This window comes from Sinocyclocheilus anshuiensis, unplaced genomic scaffold, assembly GCF_001515605.1.
Source record: "Sinocyclocheilus anshuiensis isolate Anshui unplaced genomic scaffold, SAMN03320099.WGS_v1.1 scaffold454, whole genome shotgun sequence".
NCBI classification, from domain to species: Eukaryota; Metazoa; Chordata; class Actinopteri; order Cypriniformes; family Cyprinidae; genus Sinocyclocheilus; species Sinocyclocheilus anshuiensis.
In genome coordinates, this window is record NW_015548217.1 from 1990819 (window position 1) to 2006298 (window position 15480).

At 37.1% G+C, this 15480-nt stretch overlaps 1 protein-coding gene across 1 annotated transcript in view; it reads right to left on the reverse strand.

The window, feature by feature from the left end:
• myocd (myocardin) overlaps positions 1-14396 on the reverse strand; it is a 29160-nt gene extending 14764 nt beyond the window's left edge. The window contains exons 1-5 of the mRNA XM_016440775.1: positions 14239-14396; positions 8478-8543; positions 5465-5520; positions 4637-4712; positions 4106-4270 (exon numbers count right to left, since the gene is read on the reverse strand). Coding sequence (XP_016296261.1) covers positions 4106-4270; positions 4637-4712; positions 5465-5520; positions 8478-8543; positions 14239-14293 — 418 coding nt within the window. The 5' untranslated portion in view covers positions 14294-14396. The remainder of the gene's footprint in view (positions 1-4105; positions 4271-4636; positions 4713-5464; positions 5521-8477; positions 8544-14238) is intronic.
• Between the last annotated feature and the right edge of the window lie 1084 nt (positions 14397-15480).

Below are 15480 nucleotides of genomic sequence, written 5' to 3' on the forward strand. Positions count from 1 at the left end.
GGGAAAGACATCCACGTACTTGATCAGAGGGTTTATTTTGGTAATAATTTAATAAATTATGCATTTAGCAGACGCTTTTATCCAAAGCGACTTACAGTGCATTCAGGCTATACATTTTTTACCCACTGTAGGTTTCATGTTTTCATGTTCTATGGGTTCAATTCCATAGGTGTAATTGTTTTTATACTGCACAAACTGTATTTTCTATAACCTTACCCTAACCTTATAAACTGTTTTCTTCATGGGGACCAAAAAATGTCCCCACAAGGTCAAAATGTACTGGTATTATTATCTTGTGGGAACATTTGGTCCCCATATAGAGAATACCAGGAGTATTCTCTCTCTCTCTCTCTCTCTCTCTCTCTTGTGTGAGTTATTTCCTTCTCATGTTGATGTTGGATGGTTGTGGTGTGGATGAGGTCCAGTGAGCTCCTCACTGTCCACTTACTCTTAGATCATCTGAGACAGTGTTTGTAAAGAAAATGCCCCGTCTGTGCAATGCCATTTTGCCATTTCTTTATTTCATTTTTTTTTTTGCTTACAGTTGCTTACAATTTCTGAAGCTGTACCTCCTTTTCTCTAAACTCTACACACAAAACCACAGAACATGCACACAAGACAACATTACGCATCTCTTGCAAGCAAAACTACTTAAAAACTAGTTTAATTCTTACAGTGGTGGACAGTAAATGTATAGTTCAGTCATGAAACTCTAGATGGCGCAGACTGACGGGAATTAACGTATCTAATGGGCATTAACGTTAAATGACTTGGCACAAGCTGATTGGTTCATGTTGCATACGCAGCCAATGAGCTTGCTGGTTAGCATCCACTTGAGCATTTGCAGCGCACTTTTAGAGTTCCTCTGAAACCCTCCAACTTCCCCAGCTCCACCTGCTACGGGTTATTTTATATGCTATTTGTGCAGCAGCAGTATGTCTTAAATACTCATGGCACCGTATCGCCATATGCATTGGCAGTAGTAAGTTCCTGTACTTGCTTTCAGCAGCAGCAATAATCTACAACTACAGCAATAACCAACAGCAGCAGCGTAGCAGATCTATTCCGCCAAGACCAAATACATGGACATCGTAATAACCATTACCATGCTAAAATCTTCCGAGAATTGTCATGATTGCACTTGCACTTAAGTACAGTTCTCAAGTATCTGTACTTTACTGGAGTATTTTTATTTTGGGAAATTTATACTCTTATTTTACTACATTCCAAATCATAATCTTGTACTTTTTACTCGAAAACATGTCGTTCCTCGTTATTTTGAACTGGAGAAATCGTCACGCACTACGAGAAGCGATAGCGATGTACGATTTGTGAAGGAGCTGATTCTTTTCAAAGAGCCTGTTAAATTGGTTTGCAAATCGCACTGAATGATCCATTCGCAAATTGGATTGAGTGAATTGCAGCTGTTTTCGAGTCAACAAATTACTGAGCGTGTCTCCAGTTAACAAATCACCGAATTCACAGGTCTGACTCAAAATGTGCCAAGAATGGGAAATCCTCGGAGCTTGAGTGCATGCGCGAGTGATGGTGTGAAAAGTAAGTTACTAATGTTGAATTTTAGCATTTATTACTTTATATGAATATCATATTTAGGTCATGAGAGTCCGTTGTTTGTGAACTAAAGCTGCTGTAAAAGGGTTGTTTAAGCCCACTTTATGAAATGCTTAAACATAGATGTCCGTATTTGTGTATTACCACCTGAGCAGGGTTAATGTTAAAATATCGCAAATTAATGCCCATGCATCTACCCTGCTGCCATAGCACTTTCAAATGATGGAAAAGTGTTTTCCTAAAATGCTAACACATTTTACCAAATGTGACCTCTGTTTTTATATTGTAGTTATATTTATATTTGCCTACACACTTTCCCCCCTCATTTGAATTATGAGTAATTATCAGTAGTGATCAGTGTGAATGTATTTTTTAGCAGAAGGATAGAGTACTTAAAATTGCAAAATAAATAAACATTCATCAATCAGTACTTTTTACTTTAGTACAAGAGCTACACAAGAGCTGTTTGTTTTGAATGATGTGCCTAATGTAGAGAACTGTTTAACATTTTGCAAAAAGTTTGTTTTACAATTGCAAACTGAGTGTAAAGCAGATAATTTGCTTGCAGAGTCGATATATGAGTGAATAGTTTCACCGAGTGAGCCTCAACTACAACTTTAAGTGGGTAAGCTAAGCTATTAAAAAAAAAACTCTAATGGAAAGTGGCATCATGCCAGAAGGCATGCATCTTATGCACCTCATGCACATTTGAGAAGAGACTGTGACAACACAGCAGATTGCAGAGAAGTGTTTGTTCAACATATATCATATATTTGAATTTGACATGACAGAAGTCTAGCAGGCCTAATGGTGAGCTGAGCATTCTGGGAAGGGCGTCTCAGACGGTCGTGTCTGCTCAAACACCTTTGTAGGTGGTTCGACGGAGCCGCATAAATCACGTCGAGTCAAAACAGAGAATGAGAGGGACATTCATTTGATCTCCAGCGAACAGGGTGGATCTAAATACAGCTGCTGTTTGTCTCAATAAAACACGCTGCTCCTCCAGCAGAGGTAATATAAACCATCGTCCCCAGCCTCACACGGCTTATGCAACACATTCAGCCGCAGCTTCAGGGGAAACATGGACATGTTTACTTTCAGCATGTCCGAAAACACTGGATCTGAGTGCACAACATACTGCGGTCGGACGACATAGTAAACACAGAGCGCGTTAATGCCCGTGAGCGAGAGCCCACGGCCTCCTAAATCAAGCTGTGTTTGTTGAGCAAAAGGTTGGGAGGATTGTGAGGAATCTCGCTCAACATCACTAGCGAGGAATTCACTCATGCAAAGAAGATGAAAAAAGATGCAACATAAAGTCATGATAGAAATTAAGGAGTTAGTGATGCAACTACACACACACACACACACACAAACACACACACACACACACACACACACACACAGACACACACAATAGTTTTTGTGATATTAAGTTTATTTTAGATAAACTTATTTTCAATATCTATATTTTTAGATATTAACTTTATTATTTAAGAATTAAGTTTATTTTTCCAACCCCACTGACAGATTTTTTAAGCAAAAACCCACTTCATTTGTACTTAATTAAGACTTCATATCTTATTCTGCTTCACACGTACTGTAAATGTAACTTGATTTAAAGGCATATTTCACCCAAAGAATGAAAATTTTGTCATTATTTACTCTCTTTCATGTTGTTCCAAACATGTATGAGTTTCTTTCTTCTGTTGAACACAAAATAAGATATTTTGAAGAATATGGGTAACCAAACAGTTGATGGTAGCCACTGACCTTCATATATTTTTTTCGCATTAAATGGAAGTCAATGGCTACCGTCAACTGTTTGGTTCCATATTTTTTTCATACTACGGAAGTTAAAAACTGTTTGGTTCCATATTTTTTCTATACTATGGAAGTCAATGGCTACTGTCAACTGTTTGGTTCCATATTTTTTTTCCATATTATGGAAGTCAATGGCTACCGTCGACTGTTTGGTTTCATATAATTTCTTTTTTTCTTCCATACCATGGAGGTCAATGGCTACCGTCAACTGTTTGGTTCCATATAATATCTTTTTTTTTTCTTCCATACTATGGAAGTGAATGGCTACCGTCGACTGTTTGGTTCCATGTAATTTATTTTGTTTTCTTACATACTATGGAAGTCAATGGCTACCATCAACTGTTTGGATCCATATAATTTCTTCTTTTCTTCCATACTATGGAAGTGAATGGCTACTGTCAACTGCTTGGTTCCATTCCCGCCCCCCACCCCCTCCCTTCAAACTACAGAGGTCAATGGCTACCATCAACAGTTTTATTACCCACATTCTTCAAAATATCATCTTTTGTGTGCAACAGAAAAAAAAAAGTTAATACAGGAACATACACACAAAATTCTGTCGAGTAAATAATGAGAGAATTGAAATTTTTGGGTGACTTCTACCTTTAAGAATGTTTAGATATTTGTACTGGAAAACAAGACACAAATACTGGAGGAAGAACTTAATTTTTTGCTGTGTAAATAAATGAGCTGTGCTTTGCTCCGATACCTTTCATAGCTGCTTCTTTAACAGTGGAATGGACAGGAATGATGTTCTTCTCCACCAGCTCCAGCGGGCCAGGTCTGAGAGCGATTCTCTCATTCAGGTTGTCGGCCAGTCTGGCTCGCTTTAGTTTGGTCTGTGAGTCGTGTGCGGGACCTTCGGCGGCGGGTTCTGCAGTAAACACACTATTAATCCAGCACAGCAGCTCTTCAGTCAAACACACAAATGATGCAGTGCTGAGAATAAGCAGTTATCATGTCACAAGCCGTGAAGCTGACAACATGATACACTCACAGCATGCAATCAAATCAATGTTATAATGTTATCTGAATCATTCTGTGTGTATGTACACGGTAAAAAAGATTTTTTAAAGCCGTAAATGAAACATACATTATTGGAGCATGTTTTACAAGAAAATACTATTCAATTCAGTGTGTTACTTGTTATTTATTTGTAATTATTTGTGAAAACTAAAAAAGGCAAAATTGTTTCGGCATCATTTTTTTAATTCAGTGTACTATTTTTTAAAGCTCTTACCTTGTAGAATACGCATGTTGACAAGCTCTGATTTCTCTGGTCGACTTCTGATTTTGTGTTTTAAATAATCTCCAGTCTGCAACGCCAAATATTATAAAACATTAAATATAATGAGTTGGATTTTCACACACTTTCACAATCATTCTGAATCAAATTAGTTTCATAACTGATGAACTTTGCATCATTTACACTAACCCTCTGGTGTTGTCTGCGTGGCGGTCAGAAATGACAGATTTGTATTAAATTAATGTACTATTTTTTAGTATGATAATGTTTTTATTTACTGTATTTTTTGTTTGTTTGTATTTTTAAGGGATTTAATGGCACTAAATCATATTTATGGAATAGTTATGATACTGTAAGCCACTTTTTGAGCATAGACCTGAAAATGATTTTTTTTTGTTCACATAGCAAATGCCAAAATCTTGGTTTAGTTTCATACCATTCCAATGAAAAAAAGAAATGACTAAACAACACCAGAGGGTTAATTTGAACTGAATTGATCTGAATATTAACTCAATTGTCTTCTGTAAAGCTGCTTTACATCTGAAATTAAATTCGTTTGATGATGTTTCATTATTTCATTATTGTTTCTGTTATTTTCCTGTTTATCATATTATCCTGCTTTGATCTGTAGTTTATAAAGTCCAAATAAATGACTTGATTTGAGCAAGACAAGTAATTACTAGACAATGAACTAGTATTGATGTCAGAAAATGATGCTATTTGTAATCATTTCTCAGTCAAAATGATTTCTGGTGTGGCCGGGAGTTGTTGATGGTGTGTGCTGCGTGATTCTTTGCTATATCGTTGTTTGGTTCTTCTAACCTTGGATCGCTCAAGACTTTTCCTCTGTTCGTGGAACGCAGCCGGACTCTTCAAGGCTGGAAAAACAAATGAGAAACGGAGTAAATGTGATGGTTTATCTGTGAACACACTGTCAATGAATCTTACATAAATCATCTCTGCCAGCATCTGATCTGGCCCGTGTTTCTCTGCTAAAGCTGAATTATAGTCCTGAATCAAACGTCTGACTGATACAGACGCACTTGTTTCTGCTTTTATTTTAGTGCTGCTTGCAGTTGTTTTCTGAGTGAAACTAAATCACAAACATTCCAAAATATCACCACAACACACTAGCATTATAAGTTTTGACACAGATGAGCATCACTCATGTTTGCTTCAAAATAGGTAAAAATGTATGATTATTTTGTTGTTGATCAGCACAGCTGTTGGGTAATCTGAGGTCTGACATTGATATTCAACACAAGGCTGACTTATTGTTATGTTATTGGAAACATTTATAGGGGTTTCTACAGAAGTTCTGCTCAGGTGTGTCTCAAGATCTCACTGCAGCCGTTCATTGCATACTAGAATCTAGATCACATGGAACAAGAAAAAGACAAAGAAACTTTACATTAACTAAACATTACAACATTAACCGACTACAAATGATCCAGACAACACAAGAACATCTCTGCCATTTCAAAATAAAAGCACACAAAAAGGTATACAAGACACATACACAAAATATCATTTTTACAAAACATTTTGCAATCCATCACTCTTTCTGCATGCTATTCATCACATTAATCTGTTCTGTGTCAGACATCCACTGCAAAAAATTTGATTTTTTTTTTAAATATTAAATCTTTATCATCTTTATATAAATCTAATATTTAATATTAATATTATTTTTTTAATTTTAATTAATATTAAATTATTATATTTTCATTCGATATAAATAAATTAATTAACTAAAGACTCTTGGGAATTTTTTAAGCATCAATCTAACAAAATGTATTTTTTATTGGATTTAGGTGTCTTTGTTTTTAAAATGTATTTTTTAAAGGCAATAAGAAATGAAAAATACCATCCATTCTATTTCAATTTAATCTGACATATTCTCTAAAAACAATTCTTAATATATTGTGCAATTTTGCATCTCAAGTAAATGTAACCTAAAGGGATAGTTCACCCGAAAAAGAAAATTCTGTTTACTATCACAGTTGTTCTAAACAAACAAACAAACAAACAAACAAAAAATATGAATAATTCCATGATTTATTTGTTGAATGCAGACCATGGCATGTATGCACTGAATAATATTTTATCTACATGCATTAAAATATATATTATTTAATGCAAATTTATTTTTTTTTGTCTTTAAAATGACTTCTTTCACTTTTGGCTCTAATAGCTCACAGGCTTTACTTTCTGTCTCTGTCAGTCTAAAATCGATTACTTTTTGTTTCAATGGTTCTTGAAAAGGTTGCACACACATACAGTATCATTACATTACTACAGAAGTCAAAGAAGAAAAAGGAGCGGCGGCTCCTCAGACACACGCCTGACCGTCTAATGAAGAGCAGATGTGCTCAGAGAAATGTACACACACTGCATATGTGCAAAACCACAGCGAAGACTGAAATATCACCTCCGAAGAATGCAACCAATTGCATAATTCCAGCCTTTGAAATGTAAGGTGCATTCTGATTTATGAGAGAGCTCTAGCTCTTAGCATTAGATCTTCTGCTTTCTGCTGGACGTACTCCTCATGAAATACTGCCATACGTTAATAAAACAAACACTAGAACAATTGTCATAAGTCACACGGAATAAAACATGACATGAGCAGGCAGTAAAAAGCAAAGAAAACATGCATTTTCAAAACACTTTTTCTATAACTATGCTTTCCCACATGCATGTAGATCAGCACCTATTTAAAAGCGGTTTATCTGAGTTTGCCGACCTGTTGTCTGCTGTAAAAAGATAAACAGCCATTGAAAGTTTTTTTTAGGAGCTCAGACTCGGTCAGTCACAGATCTGTGGTTTATCTCCAGCAGACCTGCTGAAATCCAGACTCCAGCGGCTGAATTACATCAACAGACTGGTCAACAGTTCAATTCAAACACCTAATGGCAAGCAAAATATACAGTTATGACTGTATTTGAATAGAGATACTGGTATATTTATGAAACCAGTACACCGGTATATTTTAGAAGCTGTTTTCTTTAATATCTTTGTGTGTTTAGCTATGAATCATCTTACAATGCTTTAAAAATATATGCTCAATGGTCATAATTCATAAATGCACTTCATACATAAATTGACCTGGAAGCCGCTCTTCTGTGATGTCTGAATTAAATTAATTTCGATATTTTGAAATCATGATGATGAAAGAGGACGATTAAATAATTTAATTCCTAAAAAGTAAGTAGTTTTCCATAAAAACAAACAAACAAACAAACAAACAAAAAAAAACCACACAGGAAATGATGTCATGGAGTCAAGCACCTTTTAATGTAAAACAAATGTTGTTCAGGCTGTAAAAAGCATAAATGCATGCATGCATAAATAAATAAAACCCAAACAAACAAGTATTTAAAAAAATATGAATGAAAAAATGTAAAATGGTATAGAATTTGCTGAAAACCATATGAACTGAACATCAATACAAAAAGTTAATTTTTATTTATTTATTCATTTTACTACGGTCACACTTGTATGTTATCGCTTAAAAACGACTAAAAAAACCTTTAAACTGAAGCATGCAGAATGTCCTTGATCTCATTTTCAGGTTATAAAGCGAAGCTGCTTTGCCTGATCATCTGTTTATTATCGTTCCTCTCATGGGCAGATAAACTCTGAGAGCGTTCTGTGCCCGGTGTGCGTGTGTGCCAGATCCAGCTGTATGAACGGGGCTCTTCTATGTAAATGTTAACAGGTGTGAGTGTGTGACTGTAGTGCAGATTTTACGGTGCCATGAAAGCGGTTCGCTCATTTGTCAGGTACCCATAATGCAGTGTGATGTAGTCAGAGGAGTGCTGGTGTTACTCACGAGGCATGATGCCCTGGTCAGCGAGCTGCTCTCGCGTCCTCCTCTGCTGGAGTCTCAGCTGCAGGACTGTGGGTGGAGGAGGAAACAGATAATGACTCATCATGAGTGAAGCTGGACAAATCAGACAGAAATCTGTGTCCGGAGAAGGAACACATCATCCCGTACGGACGGGCAGATGCTGCACGCACACACACACACACACACACACACACACACACACACATTAACGGGCCACCTCTTACGTTTATGAGCGCCTCCCTCCTCTCAGACTTCAGGAGGACCACACACTGAAGGAAGATTTGTTTAAAGCCAGGAGCTGTGTTTATCATAGACCTACATCCTGTCTTAAGAAATATTTGTGGGTCTGTTGCTTCATTTTTGTCTTTGTTTTGGGTGGTGTGTCTCTCATCACAGCAATCTACCCTGTCACTGCACGAGTGTCCATGTATTACGTCTGTGTATAATCTACTGTATGTTAGACTAAGAAGAATAAGTGAAAAAAAAAATGTCTTTGCGTCTTTATAAATTACGTTTTACCAGACATTTAGTTCAACAGCAATGGGACATTCGGTTGTTTGTATCACTCTGAATGTGTTTGCGCGTTCCAGACAGATGTTAGTAGAAGCATTAGTGTTGAGAATGTTTCAGTCACTCTTTCTACGAACTGATTTGTTCAAAACATTGATTCATTCAGGAACAAAACAAATAATTGCATTTAGGAAAGAGTTGTTGAATCACTCACTCACTCACTCACTCACTCACTCACTCACTCACTCACTCACTCACTCAGGTCTTAAAAATGCCAAAGCGCAGTGCCCTTAACGCACACAAAATCCACACTCTAGAGCGTTATTCGCGGAAAAACAAAGTGTTGCACGTTTTAGATGAGTGGTGGTGATATTTATTTTGTACAACGATTGCAACTTCTTTTTATCACTTAAGCACCACAAATTAAATTGTGTCATGAAATAAAATAAATCTCTGTAAACACTTGCATTTTTACAACACTATTAGTGTGTCCCATCCAACACTATCTCACGTCCAATTCATACGTATTTTACGAGGTGGCTAATTCGTACAAATTCGTACGACCTCACTCGTACGATTTTGTACGATTTTTCTAGACCCCAGTCACGGGTAGGTTTAGGGGCGGGGTTAGGTGTAGGTCATTTGTACGAATTCATATGAATTGTGTAACTCGTAAAATATGTACGGTTTAGCACAAATCGCATGAATTTGTACGAGTGAGGTCGTACGAATTCATACGAATTAACCACCTCGTAAAATATATACAAATTGCCGTGAGATCGGGCTGGTCCCATCAGGTAATGAAAAGTTTGACACACACTTGTGGTCTTCATCCTCACTTGAACACTTGGGCCAAATACAGGAAATACGTCATATAAGTAGTCAACTGGTCAAGTGCAAAGACTGCAAATGTGGGTATTTGGACAAGGCATAACTGTCTTTATGAGTGAGTCATTGAATCATTCATTCAAGGGAATCATCCAAAACATTGGTTCATTCAGGAACGAAACAAGTGATTGTCTTTATAAGCAATCATTGAATTATTCACTCAAGCGATTTGTTCAAAACACTGATTCCAACGATGTTGTTACTTTGTACCTTTATCATTACAGCTGTGGTGTGGACTCAGCTATTCTTTAATATTGAGAACAATTTTTAGAGCTATATCGTTATCGTCCTTGATGTGAACAGGCCTTAAGTTTCTTTATGAGTAAGTCATTGAATCATTCAATTCTAAAGCACTGATTAATTAAGAAACAAGTAATCATCTTTATGAGTGAATTAATGAGTCATTCACTAAAGCGATTTGTTCAAAACACTCAATTATTCCGGAACAAAACAAGTAACTGTCTTTATGAGAGAGTCATTGAATCACTCACTCAAGCAATTCATTCAATGATTGTGTGTGTTGATTGTATTTTCGCCTCATCTGGAACTATTTTCATTGGCGGAGGAAAAATAAACATAAAAGTAAATGGGAATATTGTGTCTAAAAATGTAAGTTACTCAGTGATGTTTACTGAACTGTATAACAGCAATATCACTCACAATTACAGAAAAATAGCATTCTTGCTTGCGAGATATTGTTGAAACACATTTCCCGCAACACGAACACTGGTTAACGTGTGGACATGCAACAGTTCTTGTACTTGTCAAAGTTAATTTGATCGTCCACTCGTTCTTCCATTTATCATCGCAATCAATCAACTAGCTGCATCATTGACTGACTGATGGCTGCGGGTTCGAAGCACTGAGATCATGCATCAGCTATCTGCATACATCTGCTTTTGTTTAGGTCACACAACCTGCGCTTCTGTGTCCAGCGCCAGCAACTGTCATGCACCGCAAGTATGTGGACAAACAAGAGAAATCTAATGATGTCGAGCTCTGGCACACCGACACAACCTCGCACGCACAAATAATACTGCCAGCTCTCGCATGATCACTGATATGAACTGAGACAAGCAGTGCCAGTCTGCTTTTGGCGGATGGAAGGAACCTCAATCTGGACCAATCTAGATCAAAATTTGAATGCTGTTTGTTCGCTATAAGAACCGTCACTGGACCTCACGTTTGCTCTCCAGAAACAGGTGAGTTCATAAAAGCCCAAAGTGGAAAAATGCCTTCTGGCAACGTGACACATTTTAGCAGGGCAAACGAAAGCACCAGACCCATGATTGCCCTCAGTGATTGCCCTCAATAAGAATTATCACAGCTTTGCAGACAAACTGGATCACATAACCCTCCACAATCAAAACCAGATGATCTGACTCAATAGCACAAAAATAGCTGCAGCCGTTGTCTTCAAGGCACATACCTGCAAAAACAACTTGTACCCTGTATAATTTGCCCTAATGACAACAATTACGTATTAATAATGCAATTGCACAATACACATGCTATGTTAGAATATCCCCATTTAATCTCCAGTACAAATTAGCGTACACACTTTGTCTTGTTTGGATTGTGTAAGTCTATTAAACTCAAATGTCATGAGCTGCATGACAAATGCCCTGAACTTTGACGTTAACTGCATTGCCTGTAAATAGCAAGGCTGTAATCTTGACATGACACAGGCAGCCGTGACACATGCACATTCAGACAGACTCTGAGGCACATGGTGACGCGTCTCAAGCAGAACTTAGAGTTCAGACATCAAGCACTTTACATACACTAAAAATAAAGTTTCTTCATTGGCATCTGTGGTTCCTTGAAGAACCTTTAACATCCATGGAGCCAGTAAAGGTTCTTTATAGTGGAAGAAAGTTATTTAGATTTAAATATTTTCACACTAGGAAAAAAAATGGTTCTATTAAGAACTGACCTCTTTAGGAACCTTTATTTTTAAGAGTGTGGAACCTTTCCATTCTATAAAACGTTCTTTTTAGTGGAAATTGTTCTTTAGAAACAAAAATGGTTCTTCCTTTAAGAACAGTTCACTGAAAGGTTCTTTTTGGAACAAAAATGGTTCTTCTATGGCAAACCCCCATTTTTAAGAGTGTAAACACTAAATAGTTGTGTGTTCATCAGGGAAACCGGAAACTCTGAAGGTCATGATGTTAATTTTCTGTAAGTGAGGAATGATTTTGGGAGATTCGAGGACAAACGTTTTTCTGTTTTCATGCATGCACAAACACAGAGCAAACAGGAACCAGCGATGGCTCTTTAACTTCTGCCTGGTATGTTCTGTTTTCATGCCAATGGCTCGTCAAACTATTTATCAAAGTCATTGTTCAGTCCCTTTTTAATTTGAGGAAATTAACCCATTAATGTACAGGTTTATTTGCAGTTTTTGTCATATGAATGCACTGTGCAACTCATATGTAACTTTTAAATGCATTTCTATCATTTAGATCAGATTTTTCACATAAAGATGATTTAAATCTGACATATCTCTATAGAAAGACTATAATAACGGCTTTTACATACATTTTTGACTAAACACCTTGAAATGGCAGCATTGATCAAAGTAATTGTTCAGACCCTTTCTAGCATGAGGAAATCAACCAATTATTGCCCAGATTTCTTAATTATTTGCAATTTTCCATCCGCATGTGTAGTGCATTGCAATTTTGAATTTTCAAAAGCAACTTTAAATTTTTTTTTTCATTTACATTACTGTAACCCAGTAGCATTTACATTCATATTTAAATGTTTTCACATATCAATTGTATAAATATGGCAATTTTATCTCTATAGAACATCCGAAGAAAAGACAATAGAGTTTTACCTATCATTTACTATAACAGCCAGGTAATTTTTTTTGACTAAACACCACCACAGCACACTTTGGGCAGGTTATCAAAAGCTCTTACTATGTGTATGTTAATAAAAACATCTATTGTCACCCAAAAACATTAACAGCCTTTAGTTGCCTGTGAGCTTTAACAAGTTAAACGTGTCTGTAATCCTCTTTAAAAGCCCAGTGACAACATTTCAGATCTTGACCTCAGATGCACGAGTATAGAAAGCATTTAAAAGGGTTATGTAATCTCATGGCCGCCCATGTCCTGTTGAAGAACCTCAATGAGCCAAACACGTCCACAGGGAACATACGGTATGATTCCTATCAGAACAGCTCAATCACACACACACACACACACTCGCTCGCTGAACAGCCAACACAGACAGCCACAAACCTCACATCTGTGCTGCATCAGAGCACTAATGTGTGCTGTTCACAACACGCCAATGTTTAAGTTTTCCCATCATGCCACTGTGTGGAACAGCCTTACATCTCCACTTCCCTTGAGCATAGAGCTCATTTCCCTTCGTTGAAGGAAGAGCTCAATTTTGTCTGTAATTTTGAGCAGTAAGCCATTATTGTGCCAAACCCGAGCGCTGCTGTGAAATCCAACGCAGCGTTCGAGAGGAAAGCTAAGCTAGAGTTTGTCTGCTGGGCCATAAATCTTGATGGTTGGCCGACAGAAGCAAAGAAGATCTTCAGAGACTCTGACATTGTGGTTATTCAGTAACACTTTCATCAGAAAGGTGGCAGCATTGTTCACAGTACATGTACATGTTACACTGAACGTCTTCAGTAGATGAACAGAGACAGAGAGAAAGAGTTCGAAAGAAACACAAAGAGTGGATAGTAGTAAACAATACAAGTGTGAAGTAATTAAAAAGCCAGATGTAAGAGTTTATGTTTACACTGAATGATTTTTTTTGTATTGTTTTCCAGTACAAATATCTAAACATTCTTAAAATGAAGATATATTTACTTGAAAATCAAAAATGACTGACAAATTTCAAAATGAAGTGAATTTATGCTTGGAACAAGACATTTTTTTTAAAAAACAAGAACATTTTTCTGATCCCACTGACTTTTTTTTTTTTTCTTATTTTAGGCATAAACTCATTTAATTTTGATGAATTTGTTAATATCTTAACATCATCAAATAAATGTATCTAAGAATGTTTAGATAATTGTACTGGACAACAAGACGAAAATACTAAGAAAATCATGTTTTTGCACAGGTTAAGTGGTGCCTGATGACCTTTGACCCCTGTATCAAATCACTTGAGGCTTTTGGAAGCAGTGAGGCTAAAAGTGTATGAAACGACCAACAAGTACAAAACAAAAATAGCTTCATATTCAGAGTAAAGTGTATGTAACATACTTACAAACATTTTGTGAATTGTAAGAACTCATCATGCATTAGTAAATAATCAACGCTTCCTAATAAGTTTCCTAAAAGCATTTCTTTTGGAGGTGAAACAAAGATCTCACCTGATTTAAACTTGCTGCGAATCAGAATGGAATGTTCAGATCCCAGTAGAGTCATTGTGTTCCAGTGTCAAAGCATCAAGTGCGTCGCTTCAGCCTCTCATAGCACACACTATCCGCATGCATTCACGTGCTCAAGCACTTTGGTCCCATGCAGAACTGATTCTCTGCTCCATGAGAGAGAAACTGATATGCAGCGCTGCTGGGAGGGTCTTAAAGCTGAGGAGGCTCGACTGAGTCCCACCTCCTTCAGCTCTCACACTCACACACACACACACACACACACACACACATATGCACAAACAAACCCTGAGCAATCTCAAATTAACATGTGGTCGTAATTAGTAGCAGAATGATCCTCATTTGAAGTGTGGGAGACTTTAATAACTTGATTCCAATATGATTTGTTAAGTGTGGTAATGTGTTGCCAATCACTCAGTCGATACACGTTATCTTATCTTTAGTGTTGGATTCTCCACTCGGAAAACAAGCAGCCCTTCCTCCGGCTCCTACAGGCTGTCAAAACATTGGTCAGGGCTTCGCTGTGTCTCCGGCCTGCATTAAACTAGTGCTGGCACTGAAGCTCTGCTCTTGGACAGGCTTTCGTGCAGTTAGCTGTAGGGACATCTAGATCGTGTGATGTGCCGTTGTGGGGTTTGAGCAGGCCTTTCAAATCAATTTAATCAAAAGTGTACAAATATGGAATTAAAAATAGATGTTGAGCCGCAGGGCTTTCCTGGCAGTGCCCATTCGTTCCCCTTACTTACTGTGTAATGCATTCATCTACTGCTAATCTGACTGATGACCGCGTGTCGCCACAACATCACAAACTCAATTAGATCTCTTTAGAGAGTTTCTCACATAAAGTCACGTTTGCATGATTTAATGTCACATTGTGAGAAATATAAAGAGAAACAGAGTCACAATTACTATAAACAAATTTGCTCTGTCACAATTGTGAAATATGAAGTCAATTAAAAGAAAGTTGCTTTGTGAGATTTATAGTCACATTGCGAGATATAAAATTACTATTGCGAGTATGCAGTATTTCACCACTGCAAAAAAAGTCACATTGTGAGATATAGTGTTGGAATTGTGAGAAATACAAACAGAGGTCAGATATAGAGGTATATCTAGCGTAGCGTTAGTTCTGGCAGGTCACGTTAGTCAAGCTCGCATCAGCTGACTCTCAGCTGATACCCATCTTCCTATAGGAATACGACACCTATCTAAGCATTCATATAT